Consider the following 25,310-nt stretch of genomic DNA (forward strand, 5'->3'; position numbering starts at 1 on the left):
CTAAAGATGAAGATGAAGAGCATCAGCAACATACAGAAGGTGGCCACGTTGTCCATGGTCTTCATGAGGACGACAAGCTGGCGTTGCAGGGCTGGCATGAAGCGGACCAGCTTCAACACCCGCATGAGACGAAAGGTGCGCAGGACCGAGAGCCCCCCGCCCTGCTGGCCCACGATCTCCCACACGCTGAGGACAAAAAAGGTCAATGCAAGGTGACAGGACAAAGCCTTGTGCAAAGGCCCGGAGGAGAGAAAGTGAAGGGAAGGTGAAATGCAGAGAGCAGAGAGATAGAAAGTGGGCAGAGATGTGCTGCCAATGCCTGCGGTGATCTGGACTCTGTCCAGGCTTGCAAAGAGCAGAGCCCCACTTGAGTGTCAAAAATACGCCTGGAAATCAGTGACTGCAGCTGCAGGGGCAATTATAGCTTTTGCATGTGCCAAAAAACCAGAGATACTTAATCAGGGACTGGTTGTGCCATTTGGATCCCAGACTGTCCCAGGACATCGGGACTGATAGCTTTCTGCTTGGGCCTCTCTCTAAAATGACCATAAAATCATCCCAAGATATGTATTAGCAATCATGTCTAAGTGCATTAATTACAGAGAGAAGTGTAAAGTGTCACAGGAAGGTATTTATGCCAACTCTCCATTACTTTCTGTTTAATTAAACAGCTAAATGAGGAGAAACACACATAAAGAAAGCTCAAGGTTTGTACCTAATCACCACAATGATCCCATCAAAGATGTTGTATGGATTCTTAATGTAGCCAAAAGGACCATAAACAAGGACTTTCAGCAGCATCTCCAGGGCAAAGAGACTTGTGAAGACGATGTTGCTGATCTCCAGGGCATTGGTAAGTTCCTCTGGCTGGGGAAAGAAGAGAAGGAAATTGAGGAAACAAACAGCACAGCTCCATATCAAAAAATCACATGTGGAAACACAACAAACCCCAATACTGCAAGTGTGAGAATACTGATGCTAATGATGTGGTGAGAAAATGGCAATAAGTCACTCAAAGCCCAGGAGATGGAAGGAAAATACGATCAGCGTGTTTAAGGTTTAGAAGTCTATTGTAAATTCAGCAGGTAAATCCAGACATGGACTTCACGTTAATCAGAGCTTTAGTACCACCTCAGGAGGTTTAAGCAGAAGTGGCATGTACTGAGGCTTAATGCTCTGACATCCCCCACACTGATTCTCCTTATGCAGAAGGGAAAGTCAGGCCATTTTCTCACGTAAATATCCCTTTAGGGCCTGTCTTTTTATTTAGTAGCTCATCAAAAGATTTGAGCTAAGATTTTTCAAAAGCAGAGATCTGAGGTGATATAACCAGGATGGCTCAAAAAAAAAAAAAATCTCATTACTCAAAAAAAATCTCATTATCAGGAGGCCCCAAATCTGCAACAGAGGAAGGACCTGATCCTGGCATTCCAAACTGGCAATCTGAAAAACAGAGGCATGAAAAAACCCCAAAACCTTAACAAACACACTCCTGGTAGTCTCAGACCTAAATTAATACCTTTTATGTTTTTTTAGCACGTTGCACAGAGGGTTCCCAACAATGCCTGCAGATGCCCAGCGCCGCGCTTTCCCCGACAGGTGGGCGGGCATTATCGGAAAACATATGGCAGAAGACAAAACCCGGTGGTGTAGTCTGTGTAGGACCAGTCAGTGGCAAAGACAGGATCCACATATCAGATCCCTTCTCCCCGTTTAACCCCAACACGTGGCCGTGGCTGCACCTCTCTGCTGAAAGGCTTCATTAAAATCAGGAGCTGACGCTGCGCTGGCAGACGGCGGTGGGGGCACGGGGCAGTGGGCTGGCACAGCTCACCTCACACCTCACACACAGCAGCTGAGAGGCTCCCCTGGGGCAGCTTGGCACTGGCTGGTCTAAACCCCCTCTTGTGGCTTTAGATGCCTGGACCATAACCATGGTGGGTTATGGCCAGATGTGCACGCTCACAGCAGCCACGCTATGAGCAGAAGACAATGTGCAGCACATGCAGTTGACTGCACCTTCTACTTACATGAAACACATTCATGACTGGCCAAAAACTTCCTGTGACAGACCAGGAGCTGCCACACCACAGCACAGGCTGTAGGGTTTGACTTGAGGTCACCCAACCCCAACACCATGGCAACCACGAGAGCAGAGAGCTCAGGGACAGGGTCAACACTTGCTCATCCATGCCTCAGAGCCCCAAAAAGCTACGGTGACCAAAGGGTTAATGGATACATGCTGGGAAAAAACCCACATAAATCCATGCAGGCATTTGAATCTTTGTTTCCAAGGGTTAAACTGCTCAGGCCCAGCCTTTGCAGCTCAAGCTCCTCCAACCCAGCTTGAGGGTAGATGGGGACCCAAATTGGTGTGGTGTTACCTCAGCACAGTAGTGAATCCCTGAGGACTTGCAGAGATATTGGCAGGAGCTTGTGATGACACAGGATAGCAAAGGGGAAAACAGCAGCATTTAAAAGAAAATGTCATAAAAAAGAAAAAAAAAAGGTGTTGAACACAACTTATACCTCAAATATCCTTGCTGAAAAACAGATCCCTTGGCTAGAGCTTGCCAAACACACCATGCACACAGCCCAAATCACCTGCTCACTGATCTACAGCTAAAATACAAATGCTGCGGCTCCTGATATTAAATTCGGCTGTGGTTTAATGCCGTAATACCTATGGGAACACTCAGACACAGGGTAATAAATAGGCCAAGAACTTATATATCAAGTTGCTCCTCAGGACAATTTGCAAGAGCTGCAATTCTACATTACTCACAAAAAAATGCCAACTCATTCATGAGTGCCCCAGCGCCGAGGCAGGCTGTGCTGTTATCAGTACCGCAGTGATACGGCTGGAAAGGAGATGTGTTCCTGGAAGCTTTCCTTCTCATCCATCAGCACCACTAACCTGGACTCTGAAGGCTGATTTCCACCCTCTGTTCCCCCTCTGCAATGGTGCTGTCAAATCTAACTGGCCCTGCAGGCACAACCCAGTTAAACCCCTCGCCCAGCATCTCCCGCAGCCACAACACCCCTTCCTCGTGGGGGCTGACATGGGAAACCCAACAGCGCTGGAAGGGATGACATGGTAATAGCATGGATTCATGAAACTTTGGACTTCATGGGTACTTTCTGGTCAGAGATGTTTTTGGAACGTGCAAACCCAGATGGGAGGTGCTGGCAGGGCATAGCTGGGTGATGTGGGGAGGCAGAGGGGGAGCAGCACTTCCACAGCAACTCTCCCAGGACCCCCAGCACACACTGGAGGGGCCATGATCCCTCTGGCCCATGAAATTTCCCTCCCAGACCACCCAGCTCAGGAGATATCCAACACCCAAATAGCCCTGGCACTGGCTTGGGAATGCTATGGGACGCAGCAGTAACAAATGCCTCTGCCTCCCACTGCTTCACCCCAAAAAAGCTGCCTGCCCTCCCACTCCTCCTCCACACACTCCTTTTCACTTCTCTTGCATGAAACAGGTTTTATTAGCTGAGACATTGGGCAGACATAATAAAAATGAAGAGTGGGAACTCCTGAACCAGAGGTGAGAATTAATATCCAAAAATCTAAGATTAATGGCCAAACTGGGTTGAAATAGAAAGGGAAGACTTCCCTTTCATGCATCCAGGAGAAGATAAGAGTCTCCAGAGCAGCCTGGAGCTCTGCTGGGGTGGGCAAGCTGAGCATCTACTGGAAGCACACCCCACTCTGACCTGGCTGAAATCAGCTGAGTTATTTTCCTTTGGGAAACTACATATCCCTAAACAGTTGAGATGGGGCGATGCAAATTACTTGGGGGATTTCACAGCCATCTGTGGAGCAGGGCAGCCCCCCAAGACCCTCAGTCCCACTCAGGGGTCCCCAGGGCAGCTCATGAGTCCCCTGAAGCGGCTCAACATCCCTTTCAAGGGACACAGAGCTGAAGCTGGTCCATGGGGCACCCCTGCCATGAGCACCACTGGGATTTATTTGTACCAAGAGAGGGGGGCTGTTATCATGATCCTGCCCCAGGGAATCCCAGCCAGGCAGTGGGGATTCAGACCCTTCTGAGAATGCCAGATATGGGATTTTCAATCAACCACAGATGTATATAGATAATAAGATTATTTATAAGATGCTTCTACTCTAGAGAAATCACAAATATGTCTGAGACCTCTTTCCTGAGACATCATTACAGTACAGCAGGAACATGATTTTCTCTCCCATGGGAATTGAAATTATCATCCCATCCCAAACAGGAATTCAGAGTTTCAGACTTGGCAAACTAAAACATTGCACAAAATCTTGGAGGTTCTACCCTCTATTTCAGTCCCCATTCCTTTATCCCTTGTGCTCTGTACTGTAAATCAACCAAAATTGAAAAACATAAATAAAAGTCAGCTTGAAGAAGAACATGGAACTTTTTGTTCCCCAACTGTCCAAATGGACATTTTATACACCTCGGACAACATATTCCAATAAAGTTGGGGGGGTTTTTTGAGGCCAGTTCACTGAAACTGCTCCTTTCCCATGAACAGCTTCAAATGTGATAAACTGCCATTTTCTGACAATAACTGTCTAATCAAAACACTATCGACCAGCTCTAGACATGATGTACCTGAGAGAGTCACTGACTCCTGGCACACAACCAGCTCCATGGCTCCTCACTGGGCTGTGACGAAAAGAGCTGGCAAAATCACTCAGATTTTCTCTCTGAGGGCCACAACACAGCACCTGGGGGAAGTAACATCCTTCCTTTGACTAAATGATATATTGTGGGGAAAAAAACCCCTCCAGGATCACCCTAAAAAAAGGACATTTTTCAGGAAGCACAACTTGAGGTGCAGAGCCTGGGGTTTCTATCCAGCACAAAGCCTCTACCCACCACCCCCATTACAGCACAGCTGCCACAGCCTCAGCTTCTCCATTAAAAGAAGAGTCTGCTAATTCTCTCATCAGTAGCAGCAGTGCCTAATTAAAAGGAAAGCATCCTATGATTAAACGAGCAACACCCAGAAAGAGCGAGATCCAAGCATAATTCAGCTGTGGTACAAAACGCCAGCTCTGCCAACGAGCCCTCAGTAAATACCGAATTTTGTTTCCAGGACATCTCGCCTTGCTGGACACACAGACGTGTTGTCCTGGATAAATCACTCCCTGTTAGCCTTCTGTTTGTGTAGTGTCGATTTGTTGATGTACCAAACAGCACATTGACAAGTTGTGGCAGCACATGAAATCGGAGCAGACAGGGCAGCGTCGCTCAGAAAACACCGCGCGGCATCGGGGGCGGCGGGAGGATGCGAGCCCTGGGCACGCACCCAGACCTGACCCTGCCTGGCAGGGGGCAAGCGTGGCAGCCAGGAGGGCAAGCTCTCTGCACCCTGTCTGGAGGATTCAGGCAGGGCTGTCTGGCACCAAGCAGGGCACTGCCAGGGGGGACAGGAGGAGGCAAGGGAAGGTGTCCCCAGAGTGCCTCAACAGGTGTCTCAAAGGTGGACCAGCACCTTGCCCTTTTTTGGCATTCAGAAATAGGCTGTAATGCATTTCTTTATTTTTTTCACCCTACTTTTAAAGCTGAGTAGAAGCTCATGAGCAAGATTTCTGATGGCAGAAGGAACGTGCTCCATTTCTATGTGGGCACATGCCACTTCTCCCTACACACAGGGCCCCAAGGTGTCTGCTGAGCAAGCGAGGCTGCGGGCACTGCGTAGGGAAGAAGGTGAGGGCAGGAGCTGGGGCCATGAAAACTGCAAGCCCTGGGGCCTGTGTTCCCCAATTTCTGAAAAACAAGCCCTGCTGCTGGAAGAAGTGCAACCAAGTGCCCCGGCAGGCAGTGCCCAGAGCTTTCAAGGCTTCCAACTCCTGCCTTCCTCCAGCTGAGACCCATGTAGGGCACAGGCTCTTCATCATCATCATCAGACCTGCACCCGGTGCCATGGGCATGACTGGCACAGATCCCACACCCCCCTTGCCCAGACAATGAGCTCTGTCTGGGGTGCAGCCAAGCCTGGTCTTGCCCAGCCCCTGCCCCTGGGACACCAACACAAAAGAGCAGAAGCACCCCAGTGTCTTTCCTCTCTATCTTTCTAACAATAAAACAGAAAAACCCCACAGCACAGAAGGAGGGATGGGACAACCAGCCAGGAGGCAGATCCCTCCTGATCCCAAGAGACATCTTTGGGATATCACTCTGCTTCCGTGAGCAGATCCAGAAGACCGTGAAAACTTCTAACCCATTCAAACTGCTGCAAGAATAAAACCTTCCTGAAATCATTACCATGGCAACTAGGAAAAATAACACAGAAAGAAAATAGCGACCTCAGCTATTTCACAGGAAACACCAACAATGTTTTACTGACTCATCACTTGCAGATTCTTAATATCTATACATAAGAAAAAAAATCAAATGGGTCACACAAAGATAGGATTTTCAACTTGACACTGCTCTGTTAAGATCCTCTCCACCCTCCACGTGGGTGCAGACACACACCAGGTCCACCTCAAAACAGGAGCCAGACCACAAGTCCTGGGGCAAAATGCAAGAAATTCTAACGAACAGAAGCAGCCCTTAATTAACAAAATGAGGTGCCTTTTCTTTGCCCTCTCCCATGCTCAGTTTCCCATCACTGATAGCTGATGGCTGTGTCCTCACTCAACCCACAAGCCTTCTCCATGCACTGCCCTCATCACATCCACGTTAATCCCCCTGTATCAGTGCACCCACCGAGCCATGACCATCCAAAATACCACTTTGGTTCCCTTCAGAAAATACAGCTCGTGTTAGCCCCAGAGCTGCTTGCGACTTTATAAATAGAAACTCAATCCACGCATATTTTCAGCAGTGACATTCATTGTCTTTGGGGCTCCTTAAAAGGCATCAGGCTTTAACTATAGTCCTGGGTCCAGCACTGCAAACCTGAGCCATGCTTAATCAGGGTCTGATAGGCTTCCTCTACTCATCCTTTGCCAAATTGCTTAAAGAGAACTATTCAGAAAGTAGCAGGATTGCAGCAGGTTTGCTCTGCTCCTCCTGGGGCTGGAGACATGGAAAAGGGCAGTGTGCTCGCTGCTCAGTGGGCTGGAGGAGGACTGCTGGGATGTTCAGGATTTATAGGCATTTATTATAAGGAAATGACTTTGACAGACAAGTGAACAAGTCCAGTTACATCCCTTCACTGCATGGGAAAGAAGGATTTTCTTACGGGCTGAATAGAGGCTGAATATTTCATGCCACGGCAAGTAATGCTGTAAGAAAGGGAGGAAAGCAGCTTTCATTTCAGAGAAATCAGAGCTGTCTGCACAGGAGGGATTCCCCTTCCACCACCTCTGCTAATCTCCTTGTCTTCCACCCAGCCTTCCCCATTCCAATCAACAAATGTCCCTTCCAACCCCACATCTGCAGGGATGTGGAAGGAAGGAACTGAGTCCTGTGGACATGGCACCTCCTGGTGCAAGACCTTCCTCTCCAGCACATCTTTGTTGTGTAACCATGGCAAACAACTGAATTCTCTGGCCCCCACTGCCCATGGGCCGTGTCCCCAGGCACCTCCTGTCTACCTTGAGAGTGGGGTGCAAATGAAGGGACGAGCCCCAAATTAGATGGAGAATTTCATCAATCCACCCTGAAGGGACCCGCCACAAACCATCGCTGCCCAGACCCATAAACAGACCACACCCCTCATCACCAAGTCCTGCAGCTGGGTTCTCTTTATCACTCTCACGAGGCACAGATATTCTTGCCTGAACTCCTTATCTCTCTCTGCTTGAGATTTCTGGATTAATATTATCCCAGAAAATGCAAGAAAAACATGAACTAGCTCATCCCTTTGCCCAGGTTTCGAAGGAGCTTAAGCTGAACAAAAGCTGCATTTCCACTTGGTCATACCTTGTAAGTACTTGAGATTTAAAGCCCTCTATTTATGGTTAATCTAAACCAAGTTTGAAACTTATCTCCCCATTAGTACTTGAGAAGGGACCAGGGGGAGGGAGGGAATAAAAAGAGGGAAAGAAAAACGCTGTCACTGTAGGGCTCCTGCACAGTTCTGCTGAACCTGGGTTTCTGGTGCTGGTAACACTATCTCTAATGCTGACAGACGTCCATGGGGGAAAAGCCGCTCGTTCCCTAACATCAGCAAAAAACCAATTATAACAAAGAGCTGAAATCCAGCAGACATGAGGGAAAAAGCACTCGGCTCCTGCCCCCGCTCCTGCTGGGGGCTGAGCAGGGTGGGAATGGGCTCTGTGAGGACACGAGTGGCAGCAGGGCAGAGTCGTGGGTGCTGACAGCACTGGGACAAACCTCCACCAGGAGAACCGGGGAAAAATATGGACTGATCCCTGGGAAAACACCAGCAACCAGAAGTGCTTACAGATGAAAGCATTTGCTGGTGCAAGCTGAGGGTGCTCCAGATGCTCTAGCTGAATTTCCTGGCTCCTACCCAAGGGGAACAACCACAATAATCAAAGAAGGAACAGAGTGAAATGCCTGGCTATCTGCAGAGAGCAGCGATTTTTCATCCACGCAGGGATGAAGCGAGTTTGAAAGCGCACATCATTTTCGCATTTCACCAAGCCAGAGTCTCTTCTCAACGCTGCCTGAGCAGAGATAACACGAGGGTATGGATGGCAACTGAAACAACAGCTGTAATGATAGGATCTAAGACAGCCTGAGTATTTCCAGCCTCTGAACTAAATTAACAGGAAAGGATTGACACTTACAGTTCCCCAACCAGGGAGCTGAAGAAAAACTTTGGTAGGTGTCAAGGAATCTATATAGGCTCATCCTTAAAGCATGCAGAGAACTGATTTATCTGATGAAAATAAATACCCTTTCCAGCTGCATGAAATCTCATTTAATTTTCAAGTAATTCAGTTTCCAGAACCAGGATAAAGTCTGCTTTGTAGGCACAGCCCATTTTTTAATGACTGAGAGGACCATGGCACCACTGTATTTTTTAGCCCTGGAAGAGCTTCATGAGTGAGTCAATTAAAACATGGGAGCTCCTACAAGACCTCATAAATCCTTCAAATCCCCAAGAAGCAGAAGAACCCCATAAGGTCCATAAAAAGAATTACCCTCAATAACAAATAGAGAGCTGGTTTTGAAGTCAGTGATCCTCGTGATTAACAGCTCCGATGACTTCCATTAACGTTGACTCCTCCAGTCTCCAACAACAAGCTATTAATAAGAGTAATTTCTGCATAAGCAGGAGCTAATTGAATACAGCACATGCAAACCTATAGGGCACCTCATTTTCCTGCCATGGGAGTGCCCCTTGCAACCGGAGTGCCGAGGAATTAAGCTGACAGTAGCTCCAAGCTCTACGTTGGGCAAAGCCACCAAGGCACTGAGGGAGGGAAAAGCCTCACTGAGCTGCCAAGGCTTTGATTGCTTGGCTAAGAGCAGCTGGCACAGGGCTGGAGAGATGTGTAATGGAGTTAAATAGAGATGTGGGATGTGCGCCCGAGTGGAAGTGGAGATACCTCTAGGAAGAGAAGACACTGCATGAATGTGGGGCCTTGGGAGATCTTGGGAAGAGCCCAGGGCAGATGGAGGTTTTCCAAGGAAAGGCTGTCTCATTGATTCGGGGATGCACACACCTGTGTAAGTGTCCTTCTGAAACAAAGCCTAATGAATCAGACTCACATGGGGAAGCATCAAGTCAGAAATGTCACCACAAAGCTGGGCTGTACCATTCAGCTGGAGTGAGACAGCCGGGGTGCAGGGTTAAGGGGAGCAGCAGCAGTTTGCACCAGTGTGTGATGCAGAGAGCCCCTGGTGCAGCACCAGCTGCTGCCTGGACACAGGACAGGTCTTTAAATGCCTGCACTCGCAGGAAACAACTCAGAAGATGTGCAAAAGATGCCAAAAATATTTTACAAAACAAAAGGATTCCCTTCCTTCCTGACCTGGACACCTGACACAAATCCATGCGCATCAAAGAAGCCAAAATAGGAGTGTCCTGGACTGACCTGGCATGGAGTCACAGAGGCTGGAAGGGACACGGTGTTGTCCACAGCTGTGCTATGCAGCCAGGCAAGGGTGAGCAGCAACTGATCCCCAGATCTCCCACAGCCTCCTCAGGAGGTGAACGAGCACTGGGCAAGATCTCATTTTAGCACATAGGGATGGTCAAAGGAGCAGCCTCCACATGCCTGACAAATCTGCAGCTGCCATCCACCAGCAGCAGAATGTTCAACTGGGCTTGAAACTGGTGGGGACTGGGATGCTCTTGACCACCAAGTCCTGGGAGCAAAGTACCTCTCATCCCAAAGACGCCCTTATCTTTTGAGGCAGTGCTCATACAGGGATCCAGACCTGCTACTCTCCAGTCTGCCCAGAGCTTTGGACATGCAAGCACCCCGAGACCTGCACCAGCCTGTCACATCCCCACTGCCCAGTTCCCTTACACCATTTCTCCGTGGAACAATCCACTTTTCCTCCCACATGGAGAAATCAATCAGTGGGTGTCATGACAGCTAATAATTTCCAGTCACCTTCTTCCCTGCACATTGAATTCAGGCAGAAGCAGAAGTACATAAATACCATTTAGGTGACTATTATTAATGCTTGAACCTGCAGCCTAATGGTTGCTCCACACTGGCAGGTTTTCTAACCCTTCACCTCCCCTCTCCATCATCCTGGATACCTAAAAATTTCGTGTTCTGTGATGCTGATTAAGACAACCCTCATGTTCTCGAGCCTTGACTGTTTACATAAATAGACACTTTAATGCATTTTGCCAGCAAGGTTTCCTCTGACTCCTTGGGACAGATGGTTGATATTTCCGTGCTGCAGCAGCTATTAGATCGTAATGTTACCAGTGACAACTCTACATCATCTGTACCCTTCTCTCTCCCCTGCAGCAGGATGCACCAGGAATTCAGCTTGAGATACTGCCATGGTCTTAGGCTGCTCCTGTCTCCTGCAGAAGGAGTTTGCCCACCTTGGCTTTGGGCACTGTGGCTTTGTGGATCCTTACAACACCCTGCACTAGCTGGGGGTTCTCCACTGGCTGTACTCATGCTGGGGGGATGTCAGGCATTGCCTCATCCCACTTCCCTAAAGAACTGCCTCCCATGGATAGATAATGAGCTTTTCTCCTTAGGTGCTGTCCCAGAGAGTCATTCACCCTTGTCACCTCTCCAATTTGCTCTTAAAAATTAACTGAAGGTTCCCCGCAGGTCTGAACACATTTTTTTCTTCTTTCTTTCAGAGACACCAGGGTTTTAGATTAATCTAGATCCAAGTCCACACAAGACCCAGGCAGGGATTTGAACCCACTGCAGCTTTGGGGAGGCCAGTGAAGGACTCTCCAGTCTCTTTCTTGTTATGTTAACAATGGCAAAACACCGCAGAGACAGCGGCTGAAATTCAAGTGCTATTTAAACAAATGAATATGTAGGGTATAGTTCATACAATGCGAGTTCAGACAAGGAAACTCAGAACAGCCAGGAAGCTCAATATGAACCAGATTTTAAAAACAAAAACAAAACCCCAAAGCCCTTCCTCAAGGAAGCCCTTGCCGAATTCTTTCCCCTGCTGAGGAGTCCAACATCACGCCTCATACTAAAGCCTTTGCTTTTCACTCCAAGAAAGGACTTGGAGGAAAAAAAGGAAAATAAAAGCAGCACATTATGGAACAGAGCCTGGCTTACAGCCAGGGCTGGGGGGGAAGCAGCACAGAAACCCTCTGGTTTAGCAGCACATTTTACTCCTGCTCTATGGCAGAACAATCTTTTGCAAAGCCCCAGCTGTTTGAACCCGCAGTGCTGCAGAGGCTCAGCTTCCCTAAGGCAAATCAGTCAATTGGTTCAACAGTGTATTTAAAATCCCCCCGAGTCTACCTTTAAATCACCTTTATATTCCTCTATCCAAAGCTAATAGTTTCTACCTGCATTTTGCTTCATCTCTGTAGAAAAACAAGCTATTTAGCAGCCACGTTAATAATCCGTGGCAATCTGGTTGTCATTTCCCTGACAGAGAATTTCACACCGCTGCCCAGCAGCCGCGATGTGGCGAGTGCTGCGAGCACCTCACATTGCTCTGCCTCCCTCCCACTGCACCTAGAGCCAGAGAAGAGCAGGAGTTGGATCTGGATGGGTGGGGTGGGGAGGAAACACAGAATTACACCCGGTCACGTGTACCTACAGCTCAGGCAAGTGCAGGAACCACGTGGAAACAACCTGGTGTTGAGTGAGAAAGTCAGTCAGCTCATGCCAGAAGGAGCTAAGAGGAAACCCAGCTCTTGAAGCCCCAGCCATGTGATGGTAAAATGTGTGTTGGAAATTTACTATGGAAGGTGGCCTGTGGAAAAGAGCTTTGGGTGGAAGAGGAGCTTCATCCAGCAGCCCTGGCCATGGGTGCTCAGTCTGGCCAGGCTGACTGATGAGTGAGTGCAAATAAACAGCAGGAGGTTGGGGCCAGTGTTTCCAACACACTCCCAATTGCCACTCATCTTTATGTGCCTTCAGAGAACCACTGTCACCTTAAATATCCCAACCTGGCCTACTCTGGTTGCTGAGTCTGTTAAGCAAGGGACTGAAAGACGGTTTCGGGGTCTCTCTAGGCTGCCTGTCCCAAGGTGGGATGTCAAACCTCCAGAGGGGCAAACTTTTCTCCCTGGTTATTATGAGGATCCTCATAATCCTATGAGGACCTTCAAGACAGGAGCTCACCAGCTCCTGTCTTGAAGACCAGGATGCTCTGGTACCAGGGCTGCTGAATCCCAGCCAGCATTGCTGGGGACAGATGGGTGGACAGAAGCCTCTTCCTTCTCGAGTAACCTCCAGCCCATCCTTCCTCTCAGAGAGGAGCAGCCCCTCTGCCAAGGGCTGCTAAACAACACAAGGTTTTGACATGACACCTTAAAATAGGCCCTTAAAATATTTACCCTAATATAGCCCACTGTGCCCAGGGCAGCATGTGGAAAGCCCAAGAGGTAAATATTGTCTAAATAAGCAGAGAGCTTAATATAGAAAGTCATGGAGTCAAGTACTCTTCAAGCACCCTCATGTCTTTGCAAACATCAGTCAGTAAAGATAAATTTGACATGGTTGATCACTCACACTTTTAGGTAAGGCTATTCTAAAAGAAAAAAAAAAATCACGTTTCAGTGTTTATAATCTCTGCAGGAAAGCCCAGTCCAGCATTTTGCCCCTCTAATTCCTGTTCTCATAACTGTCAGATTATGAAATTGCCAACTCTAAGCCTTCTGAGGTTACAAAGAAACACCTCTCTGTTCTCTGCCGCCACTTCAAGCAGATGAACTAATAAAAACAAGCTCTGCTATTCCCTCCAAATGCCTGGGAGAAAGGAATCTGGAACAGTAGTGGCTTCAAAATACCATTAAAGAAAGCAACCACCCACCGTGTCTGGAGTCCCCCCACGCTTATCAGCTCCCTTCACCCTTGTTACCCGAAAACCACACAAAAATCTGCCTCTTGTTATCCAGATGTTTGCTGGGACTCACCACTGGCCAGGGCAGAAACCAGAAACCCCCTGCCCTACTTCTCCCAAGGCAAAGAATTGAGGAGTCGTGTTGCACCTACGGTGTTTGATGACTGGAGCTTGCTCAGCCACCCATCCCCAGTGGGGTGGTCCCCCCAGGTGGGAGCCCACACCAGCATCTCCCAAAGATGCTCCTGGTAAAGGGGAATGAGCTTTGACAATCTGCCCCTTGGGCAGTCACAGCAAAGAGATCAAGGATCTGTTTCCACCCTCCAGCCAAGGGAGGAATAAAAGTGTTTATTGGTTTCTGTGAACCACCTCCTCCCAGCTTTTTCGGAGATGATCTTCCCAAGATTATTAAATAAAGGTGGAATCACTCAAGCAGAGCTCCCACCAAGGGCAGCAAATGAAGGTGAAACCGGCAGGACTTTGGAGCACGCCACTGTTTAATGTGTACTGAAAACAACAGCCAGCCAGACTGTGTCAGGGTATCAGGGGGAAGGTGCTGGCTGGAAAGGACACATTGAGCACAGCCACGTCTCCCTGGCACTCGGTCACTGAGGCATTAATGCCACAGGATGACAGGGGAACTGGGAGTCAATCTGCAGCCACCACCGCTTCCACGGGGAGCTGGGGGAGAAACACCTCTGCATGCAACCATGAGCAACTCAGCAAACATGAAACATGCCAGGAGGGGAGAAAAGTGGAGTCACGACTTGAGATGCAACGAGCTCCCAGCCAAGGCTGGTGCTGGCACAGGGGTGGCTGTGTCTTTCTGGGAGCACAGAGCTCTGGCATCCCAGGAGAAGCAACATGCTGGGAGCCCTCAAGAATGGGAGGGGTCTATAAGAAGGTTTTGCAGCATCTCTGCATCCCCACTAATAAACTCTTCACCCCAAAGGAAGCATGCACCTGCAGCCCCAAGACACATTGTGCTTGAGACAGGATCAAGGGCACCATGCCAGGCGGGCCCCAGGAGCAGCCACAAAACCCACGTGAGATCAGAGCATGCAAAACCTCTTTGAAAGCAGAGTTCTTGTCATCCTCACGGAGATGTTTCAAGAGGAACGTGGCAACTCCTTTTCTTAATGACTATATATAGGGAAAGCTCTGCTAGGTGACAAGTGGTGAGAGGCTGGAGGAGAGGCAGCCTCTTGCCTGCAAGGACTCAGATAATCGAGCGGAGGAATAGCCAGTGATGAGTCTATTTTGGACTCATCATGCTGCTACTGGAGCGTTCACCGAGGAGGCAAAGACATTTGTTACCTCCTCTCCAGGGAGTGCAAATTCAATAGAGTTCCTTGCCTGCAGCTGCACCGACCCCAGAGCCCACAGAGCCCACAGCTGCCGGCAGCACCCCAAGCACTGCCAGGCTCACACTGCCTGGTGGCAAAGGGCTGCTTCCTCTCCTTGGTCCCCTCACCACAGACCCCAGCACCGCCTGGTGCTGCCCAGGGAACAGTGGTCTCAGCATGGTGCTGACCATCCCTGGCAGGGCTGGGATGCAGGAGCTCACATAGCCAGGTACCAGTCAAGGTGATTGCTGCAACCTGGAAGCAGGCTCAGAGGAAAAAGCCTGCCTTGTTTCATCCTGGGACCCTTCCCAGAGCATTCCGATGCCTCTCACCCCAAATCATCCCGCCAGCAGCTGGATTCGGACCTATAAACCCACCCACAACCCCTCTGCACCAGGAGCTGCCAGGACAGCACTCACCTGCTCGTGGTACTCGATCCCCATGCTGAGCGTGTTAATGAGAATGGCCACCATGATCCCACGGCCGAAATATTTGCTGTCGACGATCTTCCGGAAGGTCTCACACACCATGTGCCAGAAGGCCAGCACCCGGCTGGCTCTCCTGGCCCGGGTTCTGCCCCGCTGTGGGTCCCGCTGGTCACTGTAGTGGGCATCCTGTGTGAACTCATAGACCCCCTCGCTGTCTGAGTCAGCCGTCTCGTTGTCCGACAGCTCGGCCTCGCCCGCCAGTGCTGTGAGGCAGTAAGGGCAGCTCTCAGGGGTGCAGGAGCCACCATCCAGCTTGGTGCAGGGGCTGGAGATCTTGCAGGAGCTTTGGCAGGGACCTGAAATGCCAGCAGGACAGGGAAAGGGCAGCTCGTCAGCTGGGACAAGGGACTGCAGGAAGCAACCCCCAGTCCCTGTTAGCGCCAAGCCCTTGCCCCTGACACGACAGGCATTTCCTTATCGGAAAAGGGCTCCTGCCGGGTTAAAACCCTGGATCTTCTCTCTTCTTATGAAGCTCTCTTTGTTGCCCCCAGACAGACACCACCCCAGCCGTGGACCCTGAGCACACCTCATTACATCTCCAGCCATGACAGGAAGGAGGAAGCAATTGGTTCCCCCGGTCCTGGCAGGCTCCCGCCTGTCATTGCTGGGAGCACTGTTAGCAGCCTTCTTTCCTGCTCCCTCTGCTGATGCTCCAAAACCACCAGCTTCCCTCTCCACGCATTGCCCTCAATGGCAGCTGCCAGGTGTCTCCTGGGTGAAATACCAGCAGGATATTCCCCAAAATTCCCACCAGCTGGCTGCAAGGAGAGAGGCAACGCGTGCGCCTGACTCCTGCGTGGCAGCACCCAGCAGTGAGAATGCAAACCCTGTGCTAAACCAACTCAGAGCCCAGGTCTGTGTGTTTAGTCTCTGGGCTGGGGGGCAGGATTTGGTCTCTTCCCTGCACAGCTCCTGGCTGGAAAGGTCAATGCCACTGCAGTGGGGTGGAAAAGGCAGTGACTGCCTGGGAAAGCTTGGCCGAAACACTTCTTGGAGGCTGAGTGTTTGGACTACACTGGCCTGAACTCCCAAATCTCAAGATGTGGAGGGGGAAAGAGCATCTTGCAGTGAAAATATGAAACCCTTGATCCAATAAAGATGCATTCAGTGTCTGACTCTTACAGGCTTCCTGAGCAAATCACAGATTTTTAATACTCAGCATCTGTGATTGCCCTTGAGCACTCACACAAAGCAGACACTCAATCTCCCTGAGCCTTGTGTCCCGTGGGAGCAGAGCTACACAGTGCTCAGGGCTGTGATAGGACTCAGGTCTGGAAGGTGTCTATCTACAATCTCTAGCTGATTTTGGGAGTACAGGATTTGGGAAGTGTTCCCAGTAAATTGTTTGGGGGTGGGGGGAAATCATGGAATGTTGTCCTAATATTTAATCTAAACCCACCCTCTGCAAAGTTTAAAGCCATTCCCCCCTTCCTATCACTACATGTCCTTGTCAAAGTCCCTCTCCAGCTCTCTTGTACTTGTCTAATCTACAAGATGGGGATTGCAAAGAAAATGGATTCACTGAAAATCCTCATATCCCTTGGATTATTGCCGGTATGAAGTCTGGGAGGTTGAAACCTCTCTCCTAAATTTGGCTATAAGAGGCATTAGGTAGGTCGGAAGATTCCTGTTCATCTCACCTGGAAAGCCATCGCCTTTCTCTGTAACATGGACTGAAAAGAACCCTGTAAAAATTCAGAGAGAGAAAAAAATTAGGACAAAAATTGTATGTCCGGAAAGCAGCCCCAGATGCAGATCCAGCCCCGGCTCACCCGTGCTCTGTGTCTCTAGCAGCTTGTGCATGGTGCTGTACGGCCCGGGCGGGATGTTGAGGCTCGTCAAGGTGCTGCTCCCAGCACCCACCGCCGCCTCCCCCAGGTTCTTCTCTTTCAGCATCTCATGGGAGGTGCTGGAGTGCACTGTGGGGTACACCTTGCTGCCCACGATGTTCTTGGGGATCCCCTCTGGGCTTGGCAAGCCGAGGCTTGGCTGTGTCAGGGACGACCGGCAGCACACCGGCTCAAAGTGGCAGTCGGCATGGTAGATACTGTGCACAGACTCGGTGTTGCTGGGAGAGGCACTGGGGGCCCCCAGGGAGTTGGGTGCTGAGGGAGGGAGCATCAGCCGGTTGGTCCCGTTGTGCAGTGAGCTGGTCTCCACATCGCTGATCTCCGGGCTGGCACGGGGTGCCCGCAGGTTCCCGTTGCCCAGGTGGTAGTGGTGGTGGTGGTGGTGATGGTGGTGGATGAGGTGGTGCACGGAGGATCTCTTCCTGCTCCGGCGCTTCCTGGCGTGCCGCTCGGCTCCTGCCTTGCTCGTGGGGCTGCTGAGGAAGCCCATCCTCACGCCTGCCGCCCTGTAGGCCTTCACCAGCTGCTTGCTGCCTTTCCGGGCAATGTAAACCAGATACTTGAGGAGCTCATCGTAGCAGCTGCCTGGCTCTGAGAAGCTGGCGAGGGTGCTGGCGTTGGACAGGTAGCGCACACGCTGCTCCTTCATCAGCTGGCTCTCGCGCTGCTTCGTCTCGGAGAACTGTGTCGCTATCACCACCAGGCACAGGTTGATCATGAAGAAGGAGCCCACCTAAGGGGACAGGGGACATCAGCCACCTCAGTGTGGCTGTGGCACCCCACAGATCTGTAGAGCACAAAGAGTGGGGGACAAACCCCAGCCAACCCCACTCCCTGCGTCACCCAGCGGGGACCACTGGCCGAGCTGACTCACCCCCCTCAAGCTCCCACCCCAGGGACTCCCACTCTGACGTGGAGGACGTCAGAGATCAAAGATGATAGAAGATTATTTTGACAAAAACTCTTGCTCTTTTAGGATGGTGTTTTTCTCCCTCCACAGACAGCAGTTGTAATTATCACAATTAGTGGCATTACGATGAATGCACTGAGCCTTCCTGATAGGAGTGTTTTTCTCTGCCAGTGTGTGGGCAGCTTGCGAGCAGATCCCTTTCCCCTGCTAACGGAATTTGCGGGTGACTGTTACGCAAGGGCATCAGCAGCCTGTACCCACAGCCTGGAGATTTTCTTTCCAGCCAGGGTTTCATGAGGTTCTGCCTTCTGTAGAGCCCAGCCTGGATCACAGGGAATTACTGACGTGCTAACGGGCTATCACACACTGCTAACGTTACTCGCATGGCATCTGGAAAAGTACTGCTTGCTCTTCCTCTTCATCCTCTTGGGGAGGCTGAGAGCAAGGGTTTGTTTGTCTCTTGGGGAAGCTAATAGAAGAAAACAGCATCATGGACTAAACAACCATCTACGTTCTCATCAGGGTTTGAGTCCTGGTTTGACAAGGAGCAGAAATCCCCACAATGACCTAACTGACAACGTGCAGCTATTTTTCTGGACTTAGATCACTTATGTAGCAAGAAAAGGACTCATCTCACTTAGCTACATCTGAGTGAGGCACCTAATGATCCTTCAGAGTCAAGAGAGAAATAGGCGCATCAAGTCTGCAATGCATCTAATTTATTTTGGATGTCTACCTTCAGAGGAGATGAATCACCCCGTTAAAGCACCTATTTTTCTCCCTTGACGATAAAGGGAGTCTAGACAACGAGCTCAGCCAGTCACTGTAGACAATTCTGGTTGCATAGATGAAGCCCATCATGAAGCCCACCCCACAGAAACTCTTTGTTGGCTCCTTTGTGGGTGGTCTCGGATGATGCTGTGAAATGTGGGTGGCCTGTGGGCAGTAATCTCTTCCCTCCTTTCTTAATGTGCTCTCTTAAGTTTGGGACTGTTTTCCTGAAACATCCCCACTGCACCAAGGACCCAGCAGATGGGTTCTTCAATGTGGGGGAATTTTTGGGCAGCCTCTTTCCTTTCTGGCACTCAAAAACAGACCAGGTGACATTTGCCTACTTTAAAGCTTAAATTCAAGGTGGCAAGCAAGACAGAGAAGCTTGGAGCACAAGGAGAGAAGTAGTAGAAGCAGCACCAACAACAGAAGTGTATCTACCACCGCTTGAGCACATCTTTCTTTCCTTCCTCATGTTTGCAGCAAAATGCAGCTGCAGCACAATTCTGTAGGGAAGCTGCGTTTCTCCCAGCAGGCTGGTTGCTACTTCAGCTTTTATATTCACTGCATCCTCTGCCCTGTTCCTCTGAGTGACTCCAGTCTGCTCTCTCCAAAGGCCAGAAGGACCCCCCTGCTCCCCTAAGGCCACTCACAATGATCAGGAGGATGAAGTAGATGAAGTTGTAGAAGGAGTGTGCATCCATGACAAAGTACATGATGTCCACCCAGCCTTCCAGCGTGATGACCTGGTGGAGACAGGAAGGGAAAACAAACTCAAGGCTCAGTTACAACAAAGTGCACAGGCAATGTTTCTTCTGGCTGGGTCATGTCTGACACCCCATAGTTGGTCTTGGTGCAGTACAAGATGCTGAGGAGCCAAATCCTGCTCCTCCCAATGCCAACAGCCACATTACCCGCTGCCCAGGCTGCTTCCAGCCCCTTTCCAGCTGGACTTAAGGGCCACTAGTGCATTTTGCAGAGAGAAGACCAGTCTCTAGCTCTGCCCCGCATGAGCATCATCTGACTGCACACCCACAGGGTTTTGTCCATGCGTGTGAGGTGGAGACATTCTCAAAACAGGCATCATATTGTATCCCTAACACTCTGAGCACCTGTGCACTACTATATAAGTGCTCACTAGTGCAAAACAGCCCCCAGGAGTGCAATTAAACAGCCCCTGGGAACATGTTGGGGGCAGGACCTGCTGTTTGCCCACCTCGTGACAGTTGGCACACGGGGCTCACCTGAAAGATCGCGATCCAGGCGTAGCCAATGTTATCGAAGTTGATGGCTCCCTTGAAGGGGTTGTGCTCCCCAGCAGAGCAGTTGGTGTAGTACTGGTTCCAGTTCACACAAGACGTGTTGGTGGTGTCATTATAGGAATAATAATCCAGGGTGCACTCCAGACCCTCTTCCCTCCGCGTTGGGATACTCCGGCAGTAGCGCATCCCGTTCTCCCGGGGCTGGGAGCAGATGAAGGGGTTTTCATCTTCGTTCTCTGTCTGGTAGTAGCGCTCCAAATCCACCGTGTAGGGGCTGAAAGAGTCCAGACAGGGCTGGGGTTTGCACACCAATTGCAGGCAATCTGGCAAGGAGACAGCTGTAACAGCACAGCTTTTCTGCATCTTGAAGCTATTTTTTAGAGAAGGAATCCTCCTGGACTTACTGCAGCCCCACAGGGTGAGCTGATGTCCCTAGCTGGTTTTGAGAAACTGAGGCAGTGCACTCGGCCCCTTGGCAATCCTTCTGATGGCATTATTACAAGTTACTCCATCTGGAAGCACTCTGGCTTTGACTTTAGGAGACTAAGAGAAGGATTCAGTGTGACAGGGCTTCTCTGAAATGTCTTTGCTGCAGTAAGATGGAAATCAGTTAGTTTAAGCTCCTGTATCTCCTGTCCTTCTGGAGATGCTGAGAATTGTTTAGGGAGACTCTATGTACAAGGGCCTCCCAAGATTCCTAAAAACCAGAGACAGGGCCTTCATATGCATCGCACCATGTCAGTTCAGCCCACAGATAAGCTCTAAATTCCCTCTGAGGGTGGCCTTACCACAGCAAACCAGGCAAAAATACTCTTCAGGGAGATGAAACAACCCATGGCCAGCCAGAAACTGGCTCCTTGCTCTGAACACACTATCTCCTTAATGCTGCCAGGACTCCCACTAAAGCTTGCAAAGATATTTTTAAGCCTAGTTCAGCCTGGTTAATTCCTGCAGAATTGCCTGTAATACCCTTCAAAGCCTATCTAAACCCCTGGAATTCTGGCTCAATTAAACAGCACCCAAACCTGTGGCTCTATTGGATTTTCTCGGTGGTGAAACTGTCCCCCTGCTCTGCTGACATTTACTTAACAGGGACATGTCCTGGTAATGACACTTCCAGCCACCCTTCGAGGGCATGACCTACAAGAGGGGTGGGAGTTGATCAGGAGGTTGGTGGGAGATGTTGGAAGGTGCCTCATGCCAGCCTGGCCACAGCAGCAGCAGCAACATGGTCCTGCTGTGTGCAGGAAAGAGGCTTTGGGCTTGTAGGATTCCTCCATCCAGGTGTGAATCCAGCCAGATCCACCCTGGGGAGTCAGCAATCCACTGAAAGGTGTTGGGGGTGGCAGAACTTGGCAGAGCCATCAGGGGTTTGCAGTCATCTGCCTTTCTCCAAGCATTTGAAGGGATGGAAGTGGTTGAAAAAAGCAGGTAGGTAGAACAGGCATGGAAACTCTGGAAGAGGCGGTCAGCTATCAGGTACTTCAACCACTGTCCAAACAGTGCTACATAGGCCAGAACACTGATCACAACAGTCTTTTTGGCCTTAAAATTCAGGGATCTGTGAAAATTAACACTTTGGGATAGAGACTGTCTCTTGCTCTGAGGCTGAAAAGTATCTAGTATCAAAAATGCCCGGTAGCTCCATCAGCATTTCCAGGGGTTTAGGTGGGACTACAAAAGTCATGGCAATAAACACCACCAGCCACTGAAAGGGATTCAGATCTGAGCGTCTCCACACAGAAAAGGTCACACATTAATGATATGCTGAATTTAGAAAGCCTGAATTCCCATTCTCAGAGGGTTTCTTGGAGGCTTTTATCAATCAGAGAGGTTCCCAAGTGCCAGCTGAGGGTTAAGGACAGCCTGCAAATGCAAATGGCAAATTGTCACAGCTCCCTCTGTTCCTGCTGTGTGTGCCCAAGCAGGAGTGATGGTGGCATTTAGGAGCAGGGAGCATTTACAGAAGAGAAGGGCTTTTTTACAGAGGAGATCCTGGAGGGACAGCCTCCCTCAAGCTGGGGAGACACTGGTGCTGCCCACACAGACTCACATGCTGAAGTTCTCAGGGAGGAAGCAGCGGTTCCTGAGCAAACCTGCCCACAGCTGGACTCCCACAATGCCAAAGATGAAGAAGACAAAGAAGCAGAGGAGGAGGACGTTCCCCAGCATGGGCAGCGTGTCCAAAAGCAGCGTCACCAGGATGCGCATACCTGAGGCAAAGAGGAAAACCTCACATTGAATCTTCTTGTTCCAGCTCTGTCCTCCCGACCTTTTCCTTTCCACTGATACTTTTCCTACTATATTTCCTTCTATTCTTTTCCTTCTATCCTCATCACCCACATGTGGCTTGTGAACACTCACAGCTTCCCATCCCCTTTGGCTTCCCTCCAAAGCCCCTGGAACACTCGCCTTCATTCGTGCCTTGCTACTGGACACCAGACCTACCTTCCCTGCTCAAGTCCTCTTCTCCAAAGTTTTCTAGCAATTATGTTTCCTTTCTTCCCTCAGATTAAATTCTGACATTCTCTTTTGCTCAATCATATTTCTTTCTCCACTCAGTATATTTCAAAATTCCCTTCCTTCCCTATTTCCCCTCATCTACCCTAAATGCCCTCACTTCTTTAATATACAGGACTCTCTCTGGCAGTTAATTCTCACAAGTTCAGGAACAGCCAGTTCTGTAACAAAGACAAATTGATGGTGACTTCAACTTGACATTTACACACAAAAAAATGATTTAATCTGACATCCATGTAATATTCTGCTCATCTCTCACTCTCCTTCTTTCCCCATGTTCTACATTCTCTCACTTGCTTATATTGACTTTTATCTCAAGAAAGCGTTACTGTTGCACCCTTTACTTTGATATTCAGGAAGACTTTTTTTCTCTTATCCTGATGCTGTCACCTCCTCTCTCAGGGTTTTTCTTCTACTCCATTACTGGGGAACAACCACCTTGCATCAACTCCTAATTAACTAAAATTACTTTCTGTGGTTATTGCATTGATCATCATACAAAGCTCATTTTTTATTTTTCCCACCTTGCATTTCTATCCCACTGTAACTACGTTGCAGAGAAGACAAGATAAATTACCCAGGATTTCAAAACACATTAAGTGAATTACATCCCCAGTTAGACAGTGGTGGATAAATTCAGCTATCCACCAGTTCAGCAGCGGGGATAAAAAAAAAACCATTGCAAACAGGATTCTGAAGCTTCTGTAATGATTGAAACATCAGCAGCAAAGCCAGATTAAGTTCAAGAGTCAGGAGCAGGAAAATAAATAGATCCCAGGCACTTCCAGCATCAGCAGAGAGAACTGAAGCTGATTAGTTCTCATCAAGGCATTGGGCCAGTTCAGCTAGGGGCGTGCAGACTGGGATTTAATTTGGCTAAAACAGCACTGGATTTGATGAGCAGGACTGGAGGACCAGGAGAAGGATGCTTCTGGTGCAGTTGTACTTAACATACCTGATCCCTACAGCTCCGAGAGGGACGGTGCTCGGCGTCTCTCATGGAGCACTGGGGTTTGCCCAGCACGGGGCAGTGGGAAGGTTTGTGATGGCCAGTGCCATCTGGGGCTGGGCTGCCATGCAGCAGCAGGCAATGCCACCCACTGCTGCTTAAGGCAGGGCTGAGACCCTTGTCCATGACGTGAGAAACCAGGACTGGAGAGCCAGTGCCCATCCCACCCAGGTCTGCTTTGGAGATGTTGGGGCTGTATGGTATGTATTTGGGCTGTATGGACCAGCTCTGGGGTCCTCAGCACTTCCCAGGGGACTATCTCCATGCACAACAAGACTTCCTCACCCCAATTTCTCCAGGGGAGGATGGAGTATCTCAGGGAGGGTGGGAGCAGCATGGCTCAGACCCCTCTGCCTGTACTGCCTGGCAAAGGCTGTTGGCTCAGTCAATCCCTATCACCTGCAGCCCTTTAGTAGCCTCCTCAGGCCTTCTTCAGATGAGAAAGGAAGGTGTCTGAAGACAGTCCTGAATACCTTATTGACTCCTCTGATGCCACAGGTGTCAAAAAGAGCCCAGATAGTGGTGGTAGCACCCAGCACTGCCAGGCTTGGGCAAACATTTGAGCTGTGATGTAAGATCAAAGCATCTGGGTTTGCCCTTCTATCTTTGGGGTGTGGATCCAGAGAGCTGGCCCCAACAGGAGGAATTAGGATCTGACTTACTGGGGACCCTGTTAATGGCCCTGAGTGGCCGCAGGACTCGGACGGTGCGGACGGCTGAGAAGCTGACGTTCTGCAGGTCCAGGGAATACTCCAGCATCCTGAGAAAGACACAAAACCACCGAGGAGTGTCACGGATCCGGTGGAGAAATGTTCGATTATCAAACATTATAAAGCAAACATTAAATGCCAACCGCTCACAGAGGGACTTGTTACTGCGTCTCTCCCATCAGGAAAGTTTGCCAGAGGAATTAATTAAGGGTTGTTTGCGTATCAGGATAAAGTCAATGAGGGGGAATGTGATACACCAGCTCACACAGCCACAGATCTCTCTCTCTCTCTCATCTGCTTTGGGCCTCTTTTTGCACAGGGCCAGGCAGAAGCTTCTGAAAATCCCTGCACGCTCCAGAGGGGAAATTTCCAGGCACAGCCCTGTTTTTAACAATTTTACAGATACTGTAATGAATCCCAGTTTGTTGTGCTGAGCATCACCACAGTCCTGAAAGGAAGAACACCTCCTGGTGCAGACCCCTCTGTGGGGCACAGAAGATGAGCAGCACAGGACACTGAGCTCTGCTACCTCTGCCCAGCAGAGACCCTTGGCAGGTGGGAACAAAACTGGTGACACTTGCAGATTAAAAATGGGGCAAACACGGACCAAGGAACCTCCCAGTGCTCCCACTGTCTGGTAGAGTCTGCTCAGGACATGGAGCAGCAACATCCACAGGACTTAGTCTTAGGATGCACCTGGATGGCTGCAAGTCCCTGGGGTGCCCCAGCACCTCTGACTCTTCTCATGGCACCTTTGCTCAAGCACAACAGAGTCCTCAGTCACACCTCCAGGACTTTGCTCTCTGGCTGTGGGAAGATCCAAGAGTTCTGCCCAGAATATTCTTGAAGAGGCAGAGCCAGGCAAAGTCAAGGGACACAACCCTGAGGTTCCCCACGCAGTCGGGCTCCCACTGCCACAGGCAGCCACAGGATATTAATTTCTTCCGAAAATTATCAAGTTCCATCTCCAAACAAGCTGGGTGGTTCCCTCCCTCCAACTCTGATGGCTACAAGCCTAACTTCCAGCCTGGATATATTCAGGACAAGCTCATTTAC

General features: G+C 49.8%; 1 protein-coding gene across 9 annotated transcripts in view; it reads right to left on the reverse strand.

The window, feature by feature from the left end:
* CACNA1G (calcium voltage-gated channel subunit alpha1 G) overlaps nt 1–25,310 on the reverse strand; it is a 142,857-nt gene that overhangs the window by 63,560 nt on the left and 53,987 nt on the right. For all 9 annotated transcript variants that reach the window (XM_069032285.1, XM_069032283.1, XM_069032284.1 and 6 more), the window contains exons 4-12: nt 24,207–24,304; nt 22,069–22,228; nt 19,998–20,289; nt 19,407–19,499; nt 16,995–17,805; nt 16,863–16,907; nt 15,154–15,518; nt 716–867; nt 1–186 (exon numbers count right to left, since the gene is read on the reverse strand). In XM_069032285.1, the coding sequence (XP_068888386.1) occupies nt 1–186; nt 716–867; nt 15,154–15,518; nt 16,863–16,907; nt 16,995–17,805; nt 19,407–19,499; nt 19,998–20,289; nt 22,069–22,228; nt 24,207–24,304 (2,202 nt within the window). The remainder of the gene's footprint in view (nt 187–715; nt 868–15,153; nt 15,519–16,862; nt 16,908–16,994; nt 17,806–19,406; nt 19,500–19,997; nt 20,290–22,068; nt 22,229–24,206; nt 24,305–25,310) is intronic.

The sequence above is a fragment of the Aphelocoma coerulescens genome, chromosome 18, assembly GCF_041296385.1.
Source record: "Aphelocoma coerulescens isolate FSJ_1873_10779 chromosome 18, UR_Acoe_1.0, whole genome shotgun sequence".
NCBI lineage: Eukaryota > Metazoa > Chordata > Aves > Passeriformes > Corvidae > Aphelocoma > Aphelocoma coerulescens.